Source organism: Capricornis sumatraensis, chromosome 3, assembly GCF_032405125.1.
Source record: "Capricornis sumatraensis isolate serow.1 chromosome 3, serow.2, whole genome shotgun sequence".
Lineage (NCBI taxonomy): Eukaryota > Metazoa > Chordata > Mammalia > Artiodactyla > Bovidae > Capricornis > Capricornis sumatraensis.
In genome coordinates this window covers 177,633,012-177,654,034 of record NC_091071.1, presented here as the reverse complement: position 1 = coordinate 177,654,034, position 21,023 = coordinate 177,633,012, and the positions used below count along the sequence as shown (strand labels likewise).

Genomic DNA, 21,023 nt, shown 5'->3' with positions numbered 1-21,023 from the left:
GCCCCTCCGCGCGCCCGGCTCGCTGGCCACGCCTCCAGGGACCGCCCCCACCGGGAGCGCCGTTCAGGAGGCGGAGCCACGCAGCTCCGGGGCGTGGCGAGGCGGGATGGGACGGGGCGGGGCCTCTGATCAGCTGACCCAGGCAGAATCCGGAGAACCGAGAAGCCGGGCGGTGCGGACGATCTAGACGCGGTAAGCCGAATTTGAGGCTGGGGCTGCGAGGGGCCGGGGAGGGGACCCCGGGCCTTCGCTGCCATATCTTTCCAACACCTTCCTCCAGCCCCGGGACGGTCCTGAGGGCTGCTGCCCCCACCTTGGGGCTCGAGATCCTGGAGCCAGGCTCTCTGGACTGGAATTGGCAGGCCCTCGGGGGCCCAATTCCCCACCGTCTTCCCCATCAGAAGCGACCATCACGACCTCTCCGGCCAGCCTTGCACAGAGGTTAGGGTCTGGGTCCGTTGTTCATCTCCCGACCCCGGCCGACTGGCCCCTTTTATTCTGACGGCTTTGTTTTTCCCTCAGGGGAGGGGGCCTCGCGGCGAACGAGCGCTGACCCCAGCGGCTTCCCTATGATTATCTTCACTAACAGGCGGCCCCGTGCTGGGCTGAGTCACTCGAAGGGAATTGTGACCGACGACCTGGAAGGCTGGAATGGGTGGTAGCCCCTAGCCGAGATGCTCCTCCACTCAGATGCGCCCCAAGTCTGCAGGGAGCCTGGATTGCTCCCTGTTACCACATCCCTAGGACAGGTTTCCAGAGTGCCTACATGGGCAGTCTGCCTTCGGAAGTATGAGGGCTGGCGTGGTCTTGTCTATTCAGCGCTTGCTGAAGCCTGCTGTTTGCCAGGGACTCTATGTGGGGGAGGGGAATGCTTCCACCAGAAGGGAGTAACACCATCCCTCCTTATTCTACTGAGTGTTTAATCTGTGCCAGGCACCATTCTGATCGCTCTGCCTGGATTATTTCATGTAACTCTGCAGCTAGCCTCCCAGGTGGATACTTACATTATTCCCCATTTTACAGGTTGGGACTCTGAGGCCCAGTCACTTGCCCAGGAATTCTACTCTAGCGGTCCTCAGGCAGGTCAGTTCCAGAGAGCTTTCGATTAGGTCTCGCTTCCTCCCTTTGTTTCTCTCCCTTTCTTCCTTCTTTCCTTCCTTTCTCTCTCTCCCACCCTCCCTCTCTGACTGTCTCTTGCTGTGTTTTGAACCTTTACCGTGCAGCTGTTGTGTCTAGGTTCTAAGAATAAGTTTCCAACTAGGATGACAGAGAGGAGTGAGCTTAAAAGCGGTGGTCCCTGAGGACTGTGATGAGCATTCTTCTGGTGTGTGGAGGAGGGCAGGGGAAGAGATGACAGGTGCTGTCCAGCCACTCCTGTGAGGCTCCTCTGTATTGAGAGGACAGTTTAGAACTGGTCTTAGTGTCTTTTTATTATGCCCTTCAGGGTGAGGGAGAAGCCTGGGGGAGGAGACAGCCTAGACCTAAGTCTGGAGACCTGGGAGGAGCCTCTGAAGGTCCAGAGGGAGGGACAGGAGATGGGGAGGGGCATCTGGAGTGCCCTGGGGCTCTGTCTCAAGGCATTTGTACGTATCTGGTAGATGAAGGCAGTTTCAGCAGCGAGCTCTCTGTGGCTCAGCTTGGGATCTAGAAGAGTTGCTGGCTGTTGCAGGGGATACCTTTTCCAGGGCTGCCATTCTCCAGATGTGATCGTGTACACAGAATCCGAGGGCTCGGGCTCTGCTGGGAAAGCTTCTTACATCCCTGCTCCCCAGCCCAGCCCCACGGATCCGGAAGTTCAAGCATGCGGCCTTCATGCTCACAGGCACCCCTGATCGGCTAGGCTTCAATAAAGTTAAAAGCACCACCAGCATCTATAAGGCACCCCTGAAGTACAGCTGCTAAAAAAAAAAAAAAAAAAAAACAAACCCTGTTGTGGTCCTCATCACACCTACAGACCTGGGCAACTTTTGTTTCAACCCTGGATATCCATTCACTCGGTGCTGTTGGCCAGAAGGTAGGCCCAGGCTGGCTTCCTACTTGGATCAGAACCTGTGAGTGATAGGCTCTATACGCAGCAGCCCTCAGGGGAAAGCACCTTCTGTTCGGGGCTCAGGTGTGTCTCAAAGGTGTGTATCCTGAGCCCAGAGCTGCATGGACAGGGGACCACCTACCCAGAGCCCTGGGCCCTGTGAGCCGAAGTACCTCCCTCAAGACACCCCTCCCTCCCTCACCAGGCATGTGTCCACCTTTTTAAAAAGAAATAATGTTATTGTATTTTTGGCTGTGCCGGGTCTCCACTGTTGGGCCAGTGGAGGCCACCCTCTTGTTCTGGTGCTCGAGCTTCTCGTTTCAGTGGCCCCTCTCTTTCAGTTTGCTGTCTGTTCTGTTTGGCTCTGGCTGGTCTGGGTCTTCACTGCTGCGCAGAGGCTGTCTCTCACTGCAACAAGCCGAGCGCAGGCTTGGTGGTTGTGCACAGCCTGGTCTGCGGCATGTGGGCTCTTCCTGGCCCAGGGATCGAACCCGTGTCTCCTGCATTGGTAGGTGGGTTTTTTTACCGCTGAGCTGCCAGGGAAGCCCTCCACCTTCTTTCTTCCTAGGAGTGGATAGCTAATCCCTTTTCCAGCGGAATTTCCCGACCCCCGAATTGAACCCTGGTCTCCTGCATTGCAGGCAGATTCTTTACCAACAGAGCCGTCAGGGAAGCCCCTCTTTCTTCACTCACCTGGTGAAAAGACAGGGGGAGAGTGGCCACGGGTTGCCTGAGATGCTAGTCTCTCATTCTCAGTCACTCCTGTGGCATCAGGCCCTGGGCTAAGAGCTTTGTGTGTGTTTTATCGGTACAGCAACTCCAGAGCATGAGCGTCGTTTTCCTCAATTTTTACCCAGACTCAGACAGTTACTTGCACAAGCCCACTCAGCCTTATCTTTAAATGAGGACAGTGTTCCCCTTGCAGAGAAGTTAATGAGGATGGTGGTGTCCTACCCTGATGACCTGCGGTGGTGTGTGGGTTCTATTGTGCAAGAAGAGGGTGGAGGAGGCGATCCAGGGGTAGGGTGGTTGGGGAGCAAAAGGATTGATTTCGAGGTGCCTTTGGTGCCGCAAAGTCACCCTTCCTACCTGGACTGGGTGTCAGCCTGGAGGCTGCATGTAAGATAGACGGCTCCAACCTCAGCTGTGTTGAAGGTCAGGGTGGGCCACTGAGGCACAGGAAGAGGCTTTCAGCCCCCCTTGCGAGGCCCCAGAGGGACTGCGGTAAGAACCAGCCAGGCAGTGACCTGCAGTGCCCTTACCCCCAGCTCCGGGGCCCGCTGGCAAGTCACATTAGCGCTGAGAGCCTGGAGCCTCCTGAGAAAAGCAGCAGACTCGCTTCCTTTCCCTGCCTGCTGCTCCCTGATTGCTGCGGCCTCAGCAGTTCCAGGGTCCAGCAGGGAATCTCAGCCCATTCGGGCAGCTGTAGCAAAGGACCATCGTCTAAGTGGCTTAGAAACAAACATGGATTTCTTACGGTTCTGGAGCCTGGGAAGTCTGCAGTCAGGATTCTGGGAGAGTCAGTGTCTGGTGAGGACCCACTTTCTAGTTCACGGATGGCTGTCTTCTCGCTGGGTCCTCAGCTGGCAGAAGGGCCAAGGGAGCTCCCTGGGGTCTTTTTTTTTTTTTAAATAAGGGCACTGATCCCATTCATGACCTAAATACTCCCCAAAGGCTGCACCTCAAAACACCATCGCCCTGCAGGGCAGGTTTCAACACACGAACCTGCGGGCAGGACATAGGACTGAGTCTGTAGCCTTGTCTACGGGTGTCGTTTTATGAGGCTCTTGGGCCTTCTGACGCTGACAGGAACTGAAAGTGGCTAGAGAAGGCCTCATCCTCAGTGAGGAAAGCCCCTCTGAGCGCAGTGAGAAAAGGGGAAGCTTTGGCTGCAGGAGGCCCTGGGCAGCCCTGCCAGACCACACGAGGGTGCTGCTGTGCCCAGGGACAGAAGTATGGTGCCATGAGCGCTTCCTGCCTGGGCGGCCCCGGGAAGTCGCTTTCCCGGGTCCTCTTGGACGTATCAGTAGCCCCCACTTCATAGAGGTGTGGGGTGTGTGTGTGTGTGTGTGTGTGTGTGTGTGTGTGTGCATCCGACTCTTTGTGACTCTTTGGGCTGTAGTCTGCCAGGCTCCTCTGTCCGTGGGATTTTTCAGGTAAGAATACTGGAGTGGGTTGCCATTTCCTCCTCCAGGGAATCTTCCCGACCCAGGGATTGAACCCGTGTCTCCTGTGTCTCCTGCATTGGCAGGCGGGTTCTTTACCTGCTGAGCCATGAGGGAAGTTGGTGTGCAGTGAAATGCAGAGAAGCTTACGCGGTGCTGAGCACACAGCTGGCGAACCACTCAGCGATCAGGGGTTGATCCTGCCCAGCAGAGACGCTCCGGCAGCCCCGCCTCCTCTCCCTCCCCTGAGACTGTCACTTAAGCAGTGACGGTCTGGGACAGACTCTGCTCTGGGACAGGCACCTGGAGGGGACTTCCCTACGCACCCCTGCAGCCAGCCAGCTCCTGGCATTGGTGGCGGTGAAAACAGGGAAGTGGCTCCCGGCTCTTGCCAGCAGATTCCCCTCACACGCGGGCTGCTGGGAGAACATGGCTTAGGAACGCCAAGCTTGAATTCCAGCCACCCATGTAACTTGGACTTACCTGGTCTTTCTCCGCTGCTTAGAGCACTGCTCCGACAACGTACTCTTTCTTTTTCTTTTTTTTTTGGTTGCACCATGTGGCTCTTGGGATAGTTCCCTGAGTCCACCACTGGATCAACAGGGAAGTCCCAGGACAGTCGTACTTTTTAATTTTTCTGGCCACGCGGCTTGCAGAGCTTCCCTGACCAGGGATCAAACCCGGGCCCCCTGCACTGGAAGCATGGAGGCTTAGCCCCGGGACCCTAGGGAAGTCCCTAGCCATATCTTAAAGCAGAGGATGTACCTAGAGCACCTGGTCTCAGCAGACCCTCGCAGCACGATTTACAAGAAGAAAAGGTTGGAAACTACGGAAACGTTCAAGAGTTAGAGCAAAGGTGGCATTGTTTGAGAGCTCCGTCCTCCCCGCTGGATTTATGAACTCACTGAACCCTCACGAGTGTATGGGGTGGAGGGAGGCATTGTCATCACCCCATCCTGCAGATGAGGAGACTGAGGCACGGCGAGGCAGAGCGGCTTGCCCGAAGTTACGGTGTCCACAGGCAGAGCGGGGACTCGCACGCACCTGTCTGACTGCAGAGCCAGTGTATGGCCACTTTGATCTCTGTCCTCACTGTGTCCTGGGGTTCAGGGGCTCCATCAGGGCCAGGCAGGAAGCCTGGGGTGGGCTTAGAGTGGCAGGACCACAGCGAGGACTGGACCTTCTGAGGCTGAAGGTTCCTCTCTTCTGCAGAGCCGTCTCCTGCCTCAGCACAAGGCTCCCTCCCTTCATCCCTCCGCAGCCATGGTCTCGGTGAAGCTGGGCCCCGCCAACTTCTCCAGCTGCCCCAACGGCTCCAGCCAGTGGATATGGGACGTGCTCGGCGAGTGCGCCCAGGACGGCTGGGACAAGGCCAGCGTGGGCCTGGGCTTGCTCTCCATCCTCTGCTTTGCGGCATCCACCTTCCCGTGAGTAGCACCAGGGCTGGGTTGCACGGGGTGGGCAGGAGGCTGTCCCGAGAAGGGGCTGCCTGGCTGGCCCTGGGCCTCTCCAGACTCACGCCAGGTGGGCACCCCCCAGCCCTGCTCACTCACTTCCAGCGCCCCCCGAGGGCCCTGCAGCAAGCCCCTCTGTAGGCCTCACCCAGAGCTCAGCCATGCTGATGCGCAGATGATAGTCATACCACCTGTTCACTGAGTTTCCCCGTGTACCCAGCTCTTTTCTAAGAACCTGACGTATTTTCACCCTATTTAATCCTCATAAGCTGAAGCGCTGATACTTTGGCCACCTAATGTGAAGAGCCCGCTCATTGGATGAGTCTTCCCTAATGCTGGGAAAGACTGAGGGCAGGAGGAGAAGGGGGCAACAGAGGGTGAGATGGTTGGATGGCATCACCAACTCGATGGACATGACTTTGAGCAAGCTCCGGGAGTTGGTGATGGACAAGGAGGCCTGGCGTGCTGCGGTCCATGGGGTCGCAGAGAGTTGGACACAACTGAGCGACTGAACAACAGTCTCCGTAACCACCCTGTGAAATGCGTACAGTTCCTCTCCGATCTTTACTGGAAACCCAGAGAGGTTAAGTAACTGGCTCTGGGTCGCACATCCAGTTAGAGGAGGCAGAGGAGTGGAGGACTGGGGCGCATCCGCTCGGCCTCTGTCCCGAGACCGTCTGGGGACGGGCACGCCGTGATTACAAAACAGCGTGGCCACTGCTGTGGTTGGGGAACACCAAGCCGGCGGGACCCGTACGTCCCCTCACTGCCCTGGGCCTCAGTTTTCTCGTTTGTAAAATGAGGATACTGTTCCCTACCTCACAGGGCTGCTATGAGGATCGCCTTTACACATTGTGCGAGGCAGTAAGGGGGGCCGGGGGCCAGGGAAGGGTGAGGTCAGCAAGGTCATCAAGGGCCCTGCAGGGTAAGAGCATTCTCCACCTTTAGGGCGTGTTACGATCTTTCTCCTCTGGCAGAAAGGGAAGTGGTTTAACTGAGAGATCGTTCATATGCTGTGGAGTTTGCCCCTTACGAGTATCCGTTCACGCTTTTAGTATCTGCAGAGCTGTGTGACCGTCACCACAGTCCGTTTTAGAACATTTTCACCACCCTGCAGAGAAAGCCGGGAAGAAAGGAGCCGTCCCTCATTTCCCTCTAAAGCTCGCGGCCCAGCCGCCACTCCGCTCTCTGTCTCCAGACGCCCCTGTTCTGGGCACTTCACATGAGTAGCTCATGCCGTGACGTGCCCTTCTGCGACTGGCCTCTTTCGCTCAGCATGCCTTCAGGGTTCATCCATGTTGTACGAAGCGAGTGTCAATACTTCATTGTTTTCTTAAAAATATTTATTTTTATTTTTTAAATTTATTTGATTGGCCGTGTCGGGTCTTAGTTGTGGTGCATGAGCTTAGCTGCCCAACCAGGGATCAGACCCGCGTTCCCCCGCATTGCCAAGCGGATCCTTAACCCCTGAACCGCCAGGGAGGTCCTAGCGCTTCACTCTGTTTCACATCTGAAGAGCAGTTTGTGTGTGTGCGTTTTGTTCATTCGTCCATCCATTGGTAGACACGTGGGTGACTTCTGCCTCTGGCCAGTGTGATGGAGACCGCTCTGCAGGTTCCCGTAGGCGTCCTCGTGGGACGTGTGTGTCTGCTTCTCCTGGGTGTGTGGCCAGGAGTGTACGGGTATACTGGGTCACTTGGTGGGTGTGTTCGGTCTGTGAACTGCGCTTTGTTTCCTTCTGGCTGTGCTGGGTCTTGGCCGCTGCGTGCAGGCTTCTCTGGCTGTGATGATCGGCGCTGCTCTGGTCCAGGTGTGGGGGCGTCTCGTTGCAGTGGCTTCGCCTGTTGGACTGCGCAGGCCTAGGCACCCCGCGGCGTGAGGAATCCCCTGGACCAGGGGCCAACCCTGCGTCTCCTGCACTGGCAGGTGGGCTGTTAACCCCTGGATCACCAGGGAAGTCCTGTCTTTAATCTCCTGAGGGACTGCCAGACTGTGTTTCCAAAGCAGTTGCACCATTATACGTTCCCACCTGCAGCATAGGAAGGTCCCAGTTCCTCTGAATCTCCATCGACACTTGTTATCGTCTATCTTTTTGATTACTGCCATCCTAGTGGGTGTGAAGTGGTGCCTCACTGTAGCTCTGACTTGTGTTTCCCTGATGGCTGGTGATATTAAGTAGCTGTCCATGTACTTATTGACCACCTTCTGTTCTCTTTGGAAAAAGGTCTGTTCAGACTCTTTGCCCACTTTCCAGTTGGATTATTTGTCTTTTTGTGGTTGAGTTCTTTGTATAGCCTAGGCATACTTCGCCAAGATTTTCTCCTGTTCTGTGGGTTGCCTTTTCACTTTCTGGATGGTGTCACACGAAGCACAGAATTTCAAAAACTTGATGATGCCCAGCTTGTCTAGTGTTTCTCCCGTTGCTCAGACTTCCGATGTGTATGGCTGTGTGCTGTGTGACTTCAGCCCTGACTCTGTGACCCCGTGGACTGTAGCCCGCCAGGCTCCATCCATGGGCATTCTGCACCAGGAGCACTAGAGTGGGTTGCCATGCCCTTCTCCAGGGGATCTTCCCCACCCAGGGGTCGAACCCACATCTCTTATGTCTCCTGCCCTGGCCGTGCTTTTGATGTGATTTCTAGAAAATGGTGGCCTATTCCTGGTAAAGAAGAGTCACCCTCATCTTTTCTTCTAAGAGTTTTATATAGATTTCTCGAAGTCTGACACCAGTTCTGATGTGTGTCTTTTCCCCACACAGTCAAGCAGTCAATTCTTACACTGTCTACGCCTGAAGACAGCTTCAGATCCCACAGATTAAGGACCCAGTCCTCCAGGTCCCAGAATAGTGCTCTCTTCTCCCCTCTTCAGAGACCAGTCCAGCGTGTCCCCAGTGCTTCAGACCTCCCGCTGTGGATCGGGGGTTCCCCCACCCCTCCTCAGGTTTGATTAGTTTGCTAGAGAGGCTCATGGAACTCAGCGAAGTGATTTTTACAGAGGCTTTATTACACAGTCATTGGTCATTAGTGACTGGGCTCACTCTAGCCTTTCTACCTTCTGGAGGTGGGTGAAGGGGGCAGGACAGCCCCCACCCCCAGCCGGAAAGGCTGTCTTAACCATCTGATCACACAGTTGGTCCTTATCCTCAGGCAACCTAAAGGCTTTCCAAAAATCAACTCGTTAAGGCTACAAAAGACGACTCTCTCCCTCTCTCTCTATTTTTCTCTCTTTCTCTCACCCCTTAGGACATTCCAGGGGTTTTAGTAGCTTTGTAGGGAGCAGGGAAGAAAACCAAATTTGCATCTTTCTTGTTATAAATCATGGCATCACAAGTCAGCTCTTGATGCAGAGCTTCGGTTCAGCTTGAGCTGTGTTTCGTATGTGGTGTAGAGGTGGGGGTCCACCCTCACTCCTTTGCACGTGGCGCCCAGCTGTCCCAGCACCAGGGGTTAAAAAGACTGCCATCACCCTCTGTCCCCGCATGCTGCTGGGAAGTCGACTTGTTTCTCACTCACCTTGTCCCAGCTGCCACTCCGGATGTGCCAAAAGAAGGCGGAGCTCCCGTTAGAGAAAGGGGGAGAGGGCCAGGGAGAGACTGGAGGCACAGAGGCTGCCTCGGAGGCTGTGCCAGGTGCTGGCAAGCGGTGGGGTCAGGGCGGCCGGCTCGGTGGCCTTGAGGAGGCAAGCTGGCCGGAGCTGGATGACCAGTGGAGGGAAAAGAGGGGCTTTCCATTCTAGGGTGCGGGCGTCTCCAAAGCCACAAGGAAAGGGCTAAGACGTCTCCTTTCCAGCAGGGCATGATGCCAGCCTTGTGCCTGGCTGATTAACCAGGGACGGGGCATCAGAGGCTTGGGAGAAGCCCCAGGTGAGGATGGAAAGGCAGCCACCTGCCTGCTTCTCCTTAGGGCTCAGCCTTTCGTGAGGGTGACGGAATGGCCTGTCCCTGAGACGTACGGAGACTCAAGTCACTGTGTCCTGGGAGGGACTTCACTCGGGGCCGTGTCAAACTTAGGGGCCTCCTCAGGGCCAGGCCCTGACGGGACACGGTCCCGTCCCTCAGCAGGCTTGAGTCCGGCAGGAGGTGGCTGGCGCGGACAGCGCTCTCTTCCGAGACGGGCCTGAGCAGGAACTGAAGTTTCCTGAAGGGCTGCCTGCTGAGGCGAAGTTTGGGGGGGGAAAGTGCAGAGGCGGGGGGCCTGCAGGCCTGGGGGCCCGGTCAGGATGTGCTCAGGAGGGCAGGGGTCCTTGCTGAAGACAGTGGGAGGCTCTGAAAGATTTTGGCAAGACGGGGGATTTTAGAAAGATCCTTGAGGGCTTCCCTGGCGGGCCCGGGGGTTAAGATCCGCCTTTCAGTGAGGAAGCCTGGGCCTGATCCCTGGTCAGGGAACTAAGAGCCCACAGGCCATGCTGTGTGACCAAAACAGTAAATAAAAATGAGAAAGAGAAGAAAGGTCCTGCGGGGGAGGCTGGAACTTCGGGGCGCAGGCTCACAGAGGGTGGGGCGCTCAGCAGGAGGCGGCGGGGGAGGCCCAGGGCCCGGCCCAGCTGCCTGCTTTCTGTCTGCAGCGATCGGGGTGAGGTCCTGTTTAGCTGTTCCCTTTTACTAATTTAAATACACGCAGACGACTCAAGAGAAGTAAGCGGCAGGTGGCCTTGGCGGAACGACTCAGAGCAGGGCTGGAGCCCGGGAGCCAGGATATGAGTCCTGGTTCCTGGACTTTCCACCCCCAGAGAGGCCCATCAGCGACAGGGACTTGACCCCTTGGCATCTGTAGTGAGACAGCCGCAGCCTCGCCCCTTCTCTGATGCCCTTGATGATAACAGGCACAGGCGAGGTCTGGCCCATCTTATCTTCCATCTCCCTGCAGATAGGGCGGCGGCCACAGCCATCCGTCCTTCACGCCACCCCCCACCCCAGACCCCTCCATAGAAGGGAGGACCCTGGGTCTCTGGGACACAAAGCGTCGGGACCCTCTGAGCCCTGGTCCCAGTGAGAGCCTGCTCTGGGGGGAATCTGTACCCCACCTGACTCTAGCAGGATGCACATCCCAGAGAGATGGGCTGGAAGGGATTCCCCAGTGAGAAGCCCCGAAGGGCAAAGATGCCACCCAAGGGGGGTCGGTCCCCAGTGGCCCCTGTGCGGCCGCGCCCCAGCCCTGGTCTCCCACATTTACCCTCCACGTGGTGTCACAGCTCTGAGCACACATCTCCCTCCTCCCCCACGACCGCCTCCTCCCCCACGACCCCCTCCTCCCCAACTCCCTCCTCCCCCACGACCCCCTCCTCCCCAACGTCTCCCTCCTCCCCACTGTCTCCCTCCTCCCCCACTGTCTCCCTCCTCCCCCACGACCACCTCCTCCCCAACTCCCTCCTCCCCCACGACCCCCTCCTCCCCAACGTCTCCCTCCTCCCCATTGTCTCCCTCCTCCCCAACGTCTCCCTCCTCCCCACTGTCTCCCTCCTCCCCCACAACCCCCTCCTCCCCCACGACCCCCTCCTCCCCAATGTCTCCCTCCTCCCCACTGTCTCCCTCCTCCCCCACGACCGCCTCCTCCCCCACGACCCCCTCCTCCCCAACGTCTCCCTCCTTCCCACTGTCTCCCTCCTCCCCCACAACCCCCTCCTCCCCAACTCCCTCCTCCCCCGTCTCCCTCCTCCCCCACGACTCCCTCCTCCCCAACTCCCTCCTCCCCAACGTCCCCCTCCTCCCCCATGACCCCCTCCTTCCCCACCACTCCCTCCTCCTCCCCGACTCCCTCCTTCCCTACATCTCCCTCCTTCCCATGACTCCCTCCCCATCCTCCTCCCCCTCCTCTCCCTCCCCCCATATCCCCCTCGTCCCCCACGACCCCCTCCTCCTTGTCTCCCTCCTCCACCCACTGTCTCCCTCCTCCCCCACGACTGCCTCCTCCCCCACGACCCCCTCCTCCCCAACTCCCTCCTCCCCCACGACCCCCTCCTCCCCAACGTCTCCCTCCTCCCCCACGACCCCCTCCTCCCCAACTCCCTCCCCATTGTCTCCCTCCTCCCCGACTCCCTCCTCCCCAACTCCCTCCTCCCCCTGTCTCCCTCCTCCCCCATGACCCCCTCCTTCCCCACCACTCCCTCCTCCTCCCCGACTCCCTCCTTCCCTACATCTCCCTCCTTCCCATGACTCCCTCCCCCATCCTCCTCCCCCTCCTCTCCCTCCCCCCATATCCCCCTCGTCCCCCACGACCCCCTCCTCCTTGTCTCCCTCCTCCACCCACGTCTCCCTCCTCCCCCATAGCCAGTACATCAAGGCCTGCAAGACGGGCAACATGGACCAGGCCCTGTCCCTGTGGTTCCTCCTGGGCTGGATCGGCGGAGACTCCTGCAATCTCATCGGCTCCTTCCTCGCTGACCAGCTGCCCCTGCAGGTGGGCCGGTCCCCAAGCAGGGTGGGCTGCCAGGGACAGCCACGGCAGAGGCATCCTTCCATCTAGTGAGGGCCCCCCTCAGCCTGCTGCCCGACGTGACAACGGGCTGGTCACTGCCCTCTTGTGGGCCTCAGTTTTCCCATCTACAAAATTAGCACATCAAACCAGAGGATGGCTGGGGTCTTTGACCTGAGATGCTAAGATCCTGATGAAGCTTTCAGGGCCTGGGGCCCTGGAGGAGGAAGCTTTCCCCATGGGAAGCCTGGATATCACCCTTCTCCTGTGACTGGGTGGAGCTGAGACTCGAAATCGGGACCCTCTTGTCTCCCCAAGGGGCGCCGTGAGGAACTGCTCCAGGGTCAGGCCGGACGGCAGCCTCCGCTTGACTGGTACCCCATTTTGTGCTGCCAGGCCCTCCCCTACCTGATGTCTAGCTCTGCCAGGTTAGGAATTGCCACCCCCTCCGCTCCAGACCTGCAAACGGAAGTCCCGAGCGGAGAAGGCCAGGGTCACCCGGCCGGCGTGAGGCCGAGCTGCCCGGTGCTGGCCTGTGGCCCCCAAGCCTGGGACCGCCGCCAGCGCCCTGGCCCACCCCCTCTTGCAGGCCTACACGGCCGTGTACTACGTCCTGGCCGACGTGCTGATGCTGTCTCTGTACTTCTACTGCAAGCTTAAGAAGCGCCCCTCTCCGTGTGAGTGCGGGGGCCCCTGGGCGTCAGGGGCTGGGGGGGCCTGGGAGGCGGGGAGGAGGCAGTGTCCCATTGCTGGTGACACAGCGAACCCCAGAAAGGCTTCCTCTGGCCTTATCTCACCGCCGCGGCCTGATCCCCCGATGAACCGGGGGCAGTGAGCACGCCCGGGCAGGAGCACGGGGCGTCCCCGTCATGTGCACAGCCTCCTTCAGTGAGCGCAGCATCGGCTGCTCTTCTGCACCCGGCCCACAGCCCATCGCTGCCCTGATGTGTTCCCCAGGGGTCAGATCCCCGGCTTCACAGGAAACGACCCAGGCTCGTGGGGCGGGGCTTCATGAGCACGTCCATACTCCGTAACCCGCTCCCTGCCCCCACCGCCCTCACTGAGTCACCTTACAACCCTACGAGAAGGGTAGCCTCGTTATACCCATTCTGCAGATGAGGGATGAAAGCTCAGAGAAGTTAGGTCACTTGCCCAAGGTCACACAGCCACTGAGGGGCAAGGCCAGGACTCAGCCCTGTCTGTCTGCCCGCACTCAGACCCCTCATCTCAGCGTCCCCCTGCTCATGTCCAGGGTCTGCCCCCATCAACTCTCTGCTCTTGTTCATCCTGGGCGTGGCGTGCACCACCCCACTGCTGAGAAGCGCTGGCTCGGGGGCTGCCCCGAGGGAGGTCTTCCGGGGGCGGACACTCTTGTCCGTGGAGCCGGGCAATAAGGTGAGATGCAGGCATGAGAGGGTGGAGTGGGGTTGGGGGTCTGGCGTGGCCACATGGTTGGGGGGATCGCTCCCCAGAAGGGAGCTTGGGGCCCTCGCCCTTCACCCTTGGCCTCTGCGGGGCACCGAGCAGCCTCCCCACCCTCTCAGCCCTTCACGGAAAAGGAGGTCATTGGCTTCGCCATCGGCTCCGTGTCCAGCGCGCTGTACCTGTTCTCCCGGCTGCCTCAGATCCGCACCAACGTGAGCCGTGGGCAGGGGGCAGGGCCGTGGGCAGGGCCGGCTGGCAGCTTGGTCCCCTGGGTGAAGGACTGGCATGGGGTGCGGGGTCTTCGTGGAGCAGGTCCGGTCTACTCTCACTGTTGGCTTGGGTAACTGAATCCGGTTCTCCAAGCCTCCTTGTCTGCCTCTGGAAATGGGCATCAGATGCCAGCCTGCTGTCTGGGGTACAGGACCCCTGCGTGCCCCGGGGAGGTAGGAGGTCAGGTGGGAGCGAGAGGCTGAGGGCAGGAGGCGAGGAACCAGGGCCGTGGGGGCTTGCTGAGCTGAGCTGGCATGGGGCTGAGGAGCGGGCAGCTTGGGGCTGGCAGGGTGGCGCAGCCCCAGTCTCCTGCCGACCTGGGCGAGGATGTTGGAACGGGGATGAGGAATCAGGCCCTGGAAGGGACAGTCTGGGCCCCAGGCCTGTGTTGGGCACTGGTCACACCCTGTGCAGTCAGCTCAGTGTAACAGGGCAGACAGGCACGTGGATAGTTTTGGTCCAGAGAGACAGGAACACTGTTGGAGGTCTCTGACCCTCTCCTCTCCTGTCTCCAGTTCCTGCGGAAGTCGACCCAGGGGATCTCGTACTCATTGTTCGCTTTGGTGATGCTGGGGAACACGCTGTATGGACTGAGCGTGCTGCTCAAAAACCCCGAGGAGGGCCAGAGCGAGGGCAGCTACGTGCTGCACCACCTGCCCTGGCTCGTGGGCAGCCTGGGCGTCCTGCTGCTCGACACCATCGTATCCTTCAGGCTGTGAGGGTGGGTGGGGCGGCTGGGGCTGCAGCAGCCTCCCCTGCACACGATGTCAGCATCCGTGCATCCACCTACCCATCATCCAGCCATCCTTCTATCCATCCACATATCCCATCCATCCATCCATCCATCCATGTATCCCATCTATCCATCCATCCATCCATCCATCCATCATCCATCTATCTATCCATCTGTCCATCCTTCTATCTATCCATGCATCCATCCATCCTTGTATCCATCCATGCATCCATCCACCCATTCAAGAGTCAAACCTCCCATGTGCTGGGCACCCCTGAAAGGTACCAGACCCAGTCGTGAGCAAGAACAGATGGCCCTTGCCTCGGGGAGCTTACAGCTCAGTGGGGAGGCTGACAGGACACACATAATCATAAGTAATTCATTGCGGTGCCACCAAGTACCGTGGAGAAAAGCTGTAAATGTGTGTGACCAGGGGGCTGTCCTGGTTTAGAGGCTCAGCAGAGGCCTCCGTGAGTGCCATTTGAACTGTGCCCTGAAAGAGAAGAAGTTAGGGGGGCAAGGGCAAGGGAAGAATGTTTGCGGCAGCGGTTTGTGCAAAGGCCCTGGGGAACAGGGCATAAACCAGCCCATCCAGGCCGCAGAAGGGAAGCTGCACCTTGGAGACCCAGGAGCATTGGAGCCAGAGAAACTCGAGTTCCAGTCCTGGCTCCTCTGTGTCCTGTGTGACGCGGGGCACTCTGCATGCCCCCATCTTGGTGTCTCATCGGGTTGCGGGGCAGTCACATGAGCTGAGGCCTCTGGAAGTCCTCGGCAGTGGGCCTCGCACACCGCGCGTGCTCAGTGAGGGTCTGCGGGCGGGGGGCCAGGCAGGGCGTTACTTTAATCTCCTTCGGCAGAAGGTAAATGTAGCCCTTGTTTCAGTGTCTGTGGCGTTCATGGTGGCTGCAAAGAGATGAAGAAAAGCTAAGCTCTAGTGTCCCCAGATCCCTGCCCACCACCATCGCCACTTGGGGGACCCCCGAGGATATCAGAGGAGGGGAGGAAGGCCAGACGGTGAGGCTGGGGTCAGAGGAGGCTGCCTTGGGGAGGGGGACCCCGGCACTGGACCTGGCAGATGGATGGGGTTTGGCGAGGGGGACAAACAGGCTGGGAGGCCACGGCTGACCCTGCCCAGCCGGCAGGATGCAGGGCAGGGAGAGAGGGCAGAGGGGAGCAGCTCTGAATGGGCCCCCCGGGGCGGGGCCAGCCCACCTCTGTATGTTGGGCCTTGACGCCGACCCCCAGATCTCCGTGCAGTTCTTCCTGTACCGGCATGCTGCCCCCTCGTCCGAGCGCCAGCCGCTCCTCCCCAGCTGAACAGGACCGGGCCAAGCCCGGGCCTGGGGCGGGGTGGTGCCCGGGGCCTCTCGACGCCCCCAGGAAGGGAGAAGCGCGCAGTGATGGGGCTCCTCGCCCTGGTCTAGGCCAGGGGGGCACCGGGGAGCCCAGAACTGTCAGCCCAACCGCCCCCCAGCACCCTCAAAGGCTCGTGAGCTGAAGCCCTGGCTGACCACCTCTTGCAGGAAAACGGCCCCTGGCCCATCACCCCCACTTGGGACTTGTCCTCCCCGGGGCCTGAGGCCACTCTCCCTGGAGCCCGGGGACCAGCTGCAGCAGACACTCACCTCTCAGAGGCCCTGAGCCCCGTGACGCACCTACCTCACTGCCTGTCACCCCCTTGGCACCCCTCACCCCCCAAGGAGGGGCCCAGGCGCACCCAGGCCTGCTCCGTGCACCGCACGCGGCCTAGTAAACGGTACTCCCAGGCGGCCTGTGGTGGTCTTCCCCAGATGCCAGGCTCTGGGGAATGGGGAGGGATGGGAGTCAGGCCCCAGGTGGGCCTGAGGGCTCAGAGTATGGGAGATCTAGGCCGGAGGGGGCTGTGTCTGCTGGCCTGTCCCTGCCTAGCCTCCCGGGCCTCTGGGTTCTTCAACCTGTTTCCTCCGTGACGGCTCCACACCTGGTGGTAAGGATGCAGCGGCGAGAAAAGACCCTCCAACAGGGGGTCCCCGCTCTGTGGCGCTCAGCAAGAAGCAGGACAGATAAGGTTCAGACCTTGGTTCCGCACCTCCGCTTCCCTGTGCCACACTTAGCTCATCTGTGCAATGGGACGATAGTACCACCACTTCTCATGCCCTTCTAAGGAGCAAATAAAATGGTGTGGTTATGGAGGTTACCCCAAGTCTGGCGGCAGTCAAAGCTCCATGAAGGTTAGCTTTGGTCATTTTTTGATGGCGGAGGACAATCAGATTCCCCTGGAAATCGGGGAGACCTTCCAGGAGGAGGTGACACGGCAGACGGATGAGCAGGAGATAACCCCGGGGAGGTAAGGGTGTTGCAGGTGGGCAGGGTGGAGAGGAGGGCGGAGCTTAGCCCGGAGCTCTAGCTCCTCTGCCCCAGCCTCCGTGTGTCTCCCAGACCCCATGCCGAGTCCACTTCCTCTTGGCCGCAACCTTGTGGGGGCCTGGGGACAAAGCTCCCCTCTGGCCCCACACACCGCTCCCTGGCCTGCCCAGGTCCCAGGAGCCATCGGGGTGGGAGGCACCAGGTGAGGCTGAAAGCTGGTAGGGAGGAGGCGGGCCTCAGCGTGAGCCTGTCTCTCAGCATTTTCCTTCTCCAGCCTCGGGATGCCTGGCCCAGTCTGGTGCCACAAATACTGCCAAAGGCAGCTCTTCTCTCCACCCTGGCCCACACTGTGCTGGGCACCTGGGGTGGACCAACTCTGGTCCTCACCGTCAAAGAGGGGAGATGGTTGCCGGGCTGTGGAGGGAAGGACTGGCCAGAAGGTACAATCTGCTGGAGGAACGAGGCAATCAGGGAAGGCTTCCTGGAGGAGGGCCCTGGAGCAGTCGAGGGAACAGTGTGTGCAAAGGCCGAGGGTGGGAGTCAGGGCCGCCCCCTACGTGGGGCTGATGTGAAGACGGTGGTGGGGGCTGGGCCGGATGCCCAGGCTGGTGGCAGGCGGCTGGATTTGGCAGGGGCGGGTGGCGAGAAGGAGGGAACTGGGGTCTGGGGTTCGCTGGGCGCTGGGGCGAGGGGGCCCCGTCACCTCAGCTCCATCCTAGATGGGCCTGCAGCTGATGTTTGCTGAGCACACGCTGTGTGGGGTCCGGGCCGTACCCTCTCGCTGCCCACAACCCCCTTGGAGGGAGGTGCGGTCATCGTGGCCATTTTCCAGATGGGAATACAGGCTCGGAAGAGCTAAGCAGCGTGCCCAGGGCCTGGGGCCAGAAGCAGTTCCTTCTGCCTGAGGCCACTCACTGCAGACACCGCCCCCCACGCCCCGCCCCCGGCGGCCGTCAGAGGCCCCGCCCTTGGCTGGGGGTCCAGCCCCACCCTTGCTCGTGGGGGCGGCACCACCCTGTTGGGCTCAGGCCCCCTCCCCACTGTCCCTAGCAGCACCTCCCACGCCCACGTGCCAGCTGCTTCAGTGCCCTTTGCAGCCAGGGTCTGGCTCCACCCAGCACTGTGCCGGGCTGGCGGCCCCCCAGCCAGAGGACCTGGGGGCTCAGCGTGAAGCCAGGTGCGGGCCTGGGCTCGAGCTGGGCGAGAAAGAGACACAAGCCAGCCCGGCCCCTGCCCTGGGGGGTGACATAATCCTTTCCTTCTGGGGAACACCCCGTCTGGTGGGGTGACGGCTCTTGCTTGCAGGCACCACCCAGTCTAACGAGAGCTCTGTCTTTCCTCCTCAGTGAGTCCGATGGAGACACGGGCATGCCCTGTCTGACGGAGGCCATCGTGGTAGTGGGCTCACAAGGCAGGTTTGCCAGGTGAAGGCTCATCAGCGTGTCCACCCACACGTGTCCACCCAGGGGACGCCCTGGGTTCCTCCCAAAGTGGGCGGACCAGTCTGACCGTCGTTCAGTTCTATTGCCCAGACTGGGCTGTGCTCACTGGCCGGTGAGGTCCCCGAGGTGAAAGGTCCCGGGTGGACTGCCTTTCTCCCCTGGCTGCATGGCCTTCAGTCCCCGAAGCTAAGAAAAAGCAGAAACCTACAGTCCCCTCTCTTCACCCCTCCTCCTGCTGCACTTGGCTCTCATCGGAGAGGAATGGTGGGACCACAGGGCTCCCTGAAACAGAAGGCGCTGCATGTCCAAGCGTCAGCCTCATCAGTTAGCGTTAGTCCCATGGCAGGGAGTGGGGAGGAGCTAAAGAGCCCTGATGGCAGAAAGCGAAGAGAAACTAAAGAGCCGCTTGATGAGGGGGAAAGAGGAAAAAGCTGGCTTAAAACTCGACTTTCTAAAAGCTAAGATCACGAATTCCGGCCCCATGGCAAACAGTTGGGGAAACAATGGAAACAGTGAAAGACTTCATTTGGGCTCCAAAGCCACTGCAGATGGTGACTGTGGTCATGAAATTAAAAGACTCTTGCTCCTTGGAGGAAAAGCTATGACCGACCTAGACAGCATATTAAAAAGCAGAGACATTACTTTGCCAACAGTGTCAATCTAGTCAAAGCTATGGTTTTTCCAATAGTCATGTATGGATGTGAGAGTTGGACAATAAAGGTTGAGTGCTGAAGAATTGATGCTTTTGAACTCTGGTGTTGGAGAAGACTCTTGAGAGTCCCTTGGACTGCAAGGAGATCAAACCAGTCCATCCTAAAAGAAATATTTATTGGAAGGACGGATGCTAAAGCTGAAGTTCCAGTACTTTGGCCACCTGATGCGAAGAGCCAACTCATTGGAAAAGAACCTGACGCTGGGAAAGATTGAGGGCAGGAGGAGGGGACGACAGAGGATGAGATGGTTGGGTGGCATCACCGACTCGATGGACATGAGTTTGAGCAAACTCCGGGAGTTGGTGATGGACAGGGAAGCCTGGCATGCTGCAGTCTTTGGGGTCGCGAAGAGTTGGACACAACGGAGCGACTGAACAGCAAGGGAGTGGGGAATGCCTTGTGCTGTGATTAACAATCCAGAGGATAACTACGAATCTGTCCCCCAGCCCCGTGCCACCCATGACACAGCCACCCACCAGAGGCTCTGCACCCAGCGCACGTGAGGGCTCAAGAGACTTGTTGGCGAGTATTTCCCTACCTCCACCAGACCATATACCAATATCCCCCGTGACCATCACGTCCCCACGACAGGGGTGAACAAACGAGTGAGTGAAAGCCTGAAACACAGTCCCTCGAGAAGCCCTCAAGCGGAGAGGCACGTAACCATCACACAACTGTTGGACTGTACAGTTTATTTATTTTATATATATTTAAATATTTAAATTTTATTTAAGTATGAAAGTGTTAGTCTCTCTGTTGTGTCTGACTCTTTGTGACCTCATCGACTACAGCCCTCCAGGCTCCTCTGTCCGTGGAACTCTCCAGGCAAGAATACTGGAGTGGGTTGCCATTCCCTTCTCCAGGGGGTCTTCCCGATCCAGGAATCAAACCCAGGTCTCATGCACTGCGGGCAGATTCTTCACTGAGCCACCAGGGAGGCTCCTTATCTAAGCATAATTGATCTAGAAATGTGTTAGTTTCAGGTGTAGAGTAGAGTGACTCCATTAAGCATGGATTTCTACACCTTATTTTTTACGGCTATGCCAAGCAGCATGTGGGGTCTTACTTCCCTGCTGCTAAGTCGCTTCAGTCGTGTCCGACTCTGTGTGACCCCGTAGACGGCAGCCCACCAGGCTCCCCTGTCCCTGAGATTCTCCAGGCAAGAACACTGGAGTGGGTTGCCATTGCCTTCTCCAACGCATGAAAGTGAAAAGTGAAAGTGAAGTCGCTCAGTCGTGCCCAACTCTTGGCGACCCCGTGGACTGCAGCCCACCAGGCTCCTCTGTCCATGGGATTTTCCAGGCAACAGTACTGGAGTGGGGCGCCATTGCCTTCTCCACTGACCAGGGATCAAAATCGTGTCCCCTTGCAGAGGATGTGTGGAGTCCTAAACGCTGGGTCGCTGGGGAAGTCCCTGCATTTGAACACTAAATGGGTGAGCTGAATGTGAATTGTATCTCGGTAAAGCTGTCTGAATAAACATCACATCAGCTATTTTTAAAACTCGAATGGTGAGTTATGGGTTATGAAAATGAATCTTGCAACATTGCTGCTGACACAGTTACTACAAAATAACCTGTGTCCATGTGCGTGAGGAATGGGTGGTCAGTTAGGTGAGTGGAGGAAGTAAAGGATTTCATTCATTAGACTTGTCAGACATACACACACATATACACACGTATGCACACACACGTACGCACATATCCATGTGCACGCATATATATGATATTTAGTCATTCACAAGGAAGGTAGAGAATGGTCATATGAGTGTGTTCATGAAGTACTATTTTATTATTTAAAGTCATATTTTAAATTACTTAAGAAAGTAGGAAATTCAAACAAATGTTTAAAATACTGTCCCACATTTAACTATCTTTCAGAAAACTTCTTTAATGAGTTTATATAAAACACTATTTGTATTCTGAAATTCCCATCTTTTTAAAAAGCTAACTAGAGTTGAAGTGACAGAAATTATGTCCAAACTTTTTATAAAACAAGAAAAATTTTCAACAATGAATTTTAAAATATCAATAGAC

At 58.2% G+C, this 21,023-nt stretch overlaps 1 protein-coding gene across 1 annotated transcript; it reads left to right on the top strand.

Moving 5' to 3' along the window:
- Positions 1–157: 157 nt before the first annotated feature.
- SLC66A1 (solute carrier family 66 member 1) lies at positions 158–19,746 on the top strand. The gene is made up of 10 exons (XM_068968297.1): positions 158–192; positions 1,024–1,083; positions 5,407–5,621; positions 11,914–12,043; positions 12,648–12,735; positions 13,311–13,453; positions 13,603–13,695; positions 14,269–14,454; positions 15,732–16,812; positions 18,179–19,746. Exons 3-9 carry the CDS (start codon positions 5,458–5,460, stop codon positions 15,801–15,803), a joined length of 876 nt encoding a protein of 291 aa, XP_068824398.1. The 5' UTR covers positions 158–192; positions 1,024–1,083; positions 5,407–5,457; the 3' UTR covers positions 15,804–16,812; positions 18,179–19,746.
- Positions 19,747–21,023: the final 1,277 nt, after the last annotated feature.

Coding starts and splice junctions, on each gene's coding strand:
- SLC66A1 (XM_068968297.1), top strand. CDS start 5,458: ATGGTCTCGGTGAAGCTGGGCCCCGCCAACTTCTCCAGCTGCCCCAAC. Junction 13,454..13,602: donor CCGTGGAGCCGGGCAATAAG/GTGAGATGCAGG, acceptor CCACCCTCTCAG/CCCTTCACGGAAAAGGAGGT. Junction 14,455..15,731: donor TCCTGCTGCTCGACACCATC/GTATCCTTCAGG, acceptor GCCGACCCCCAG/ATCTCCGTGCAGTTCTTCCT.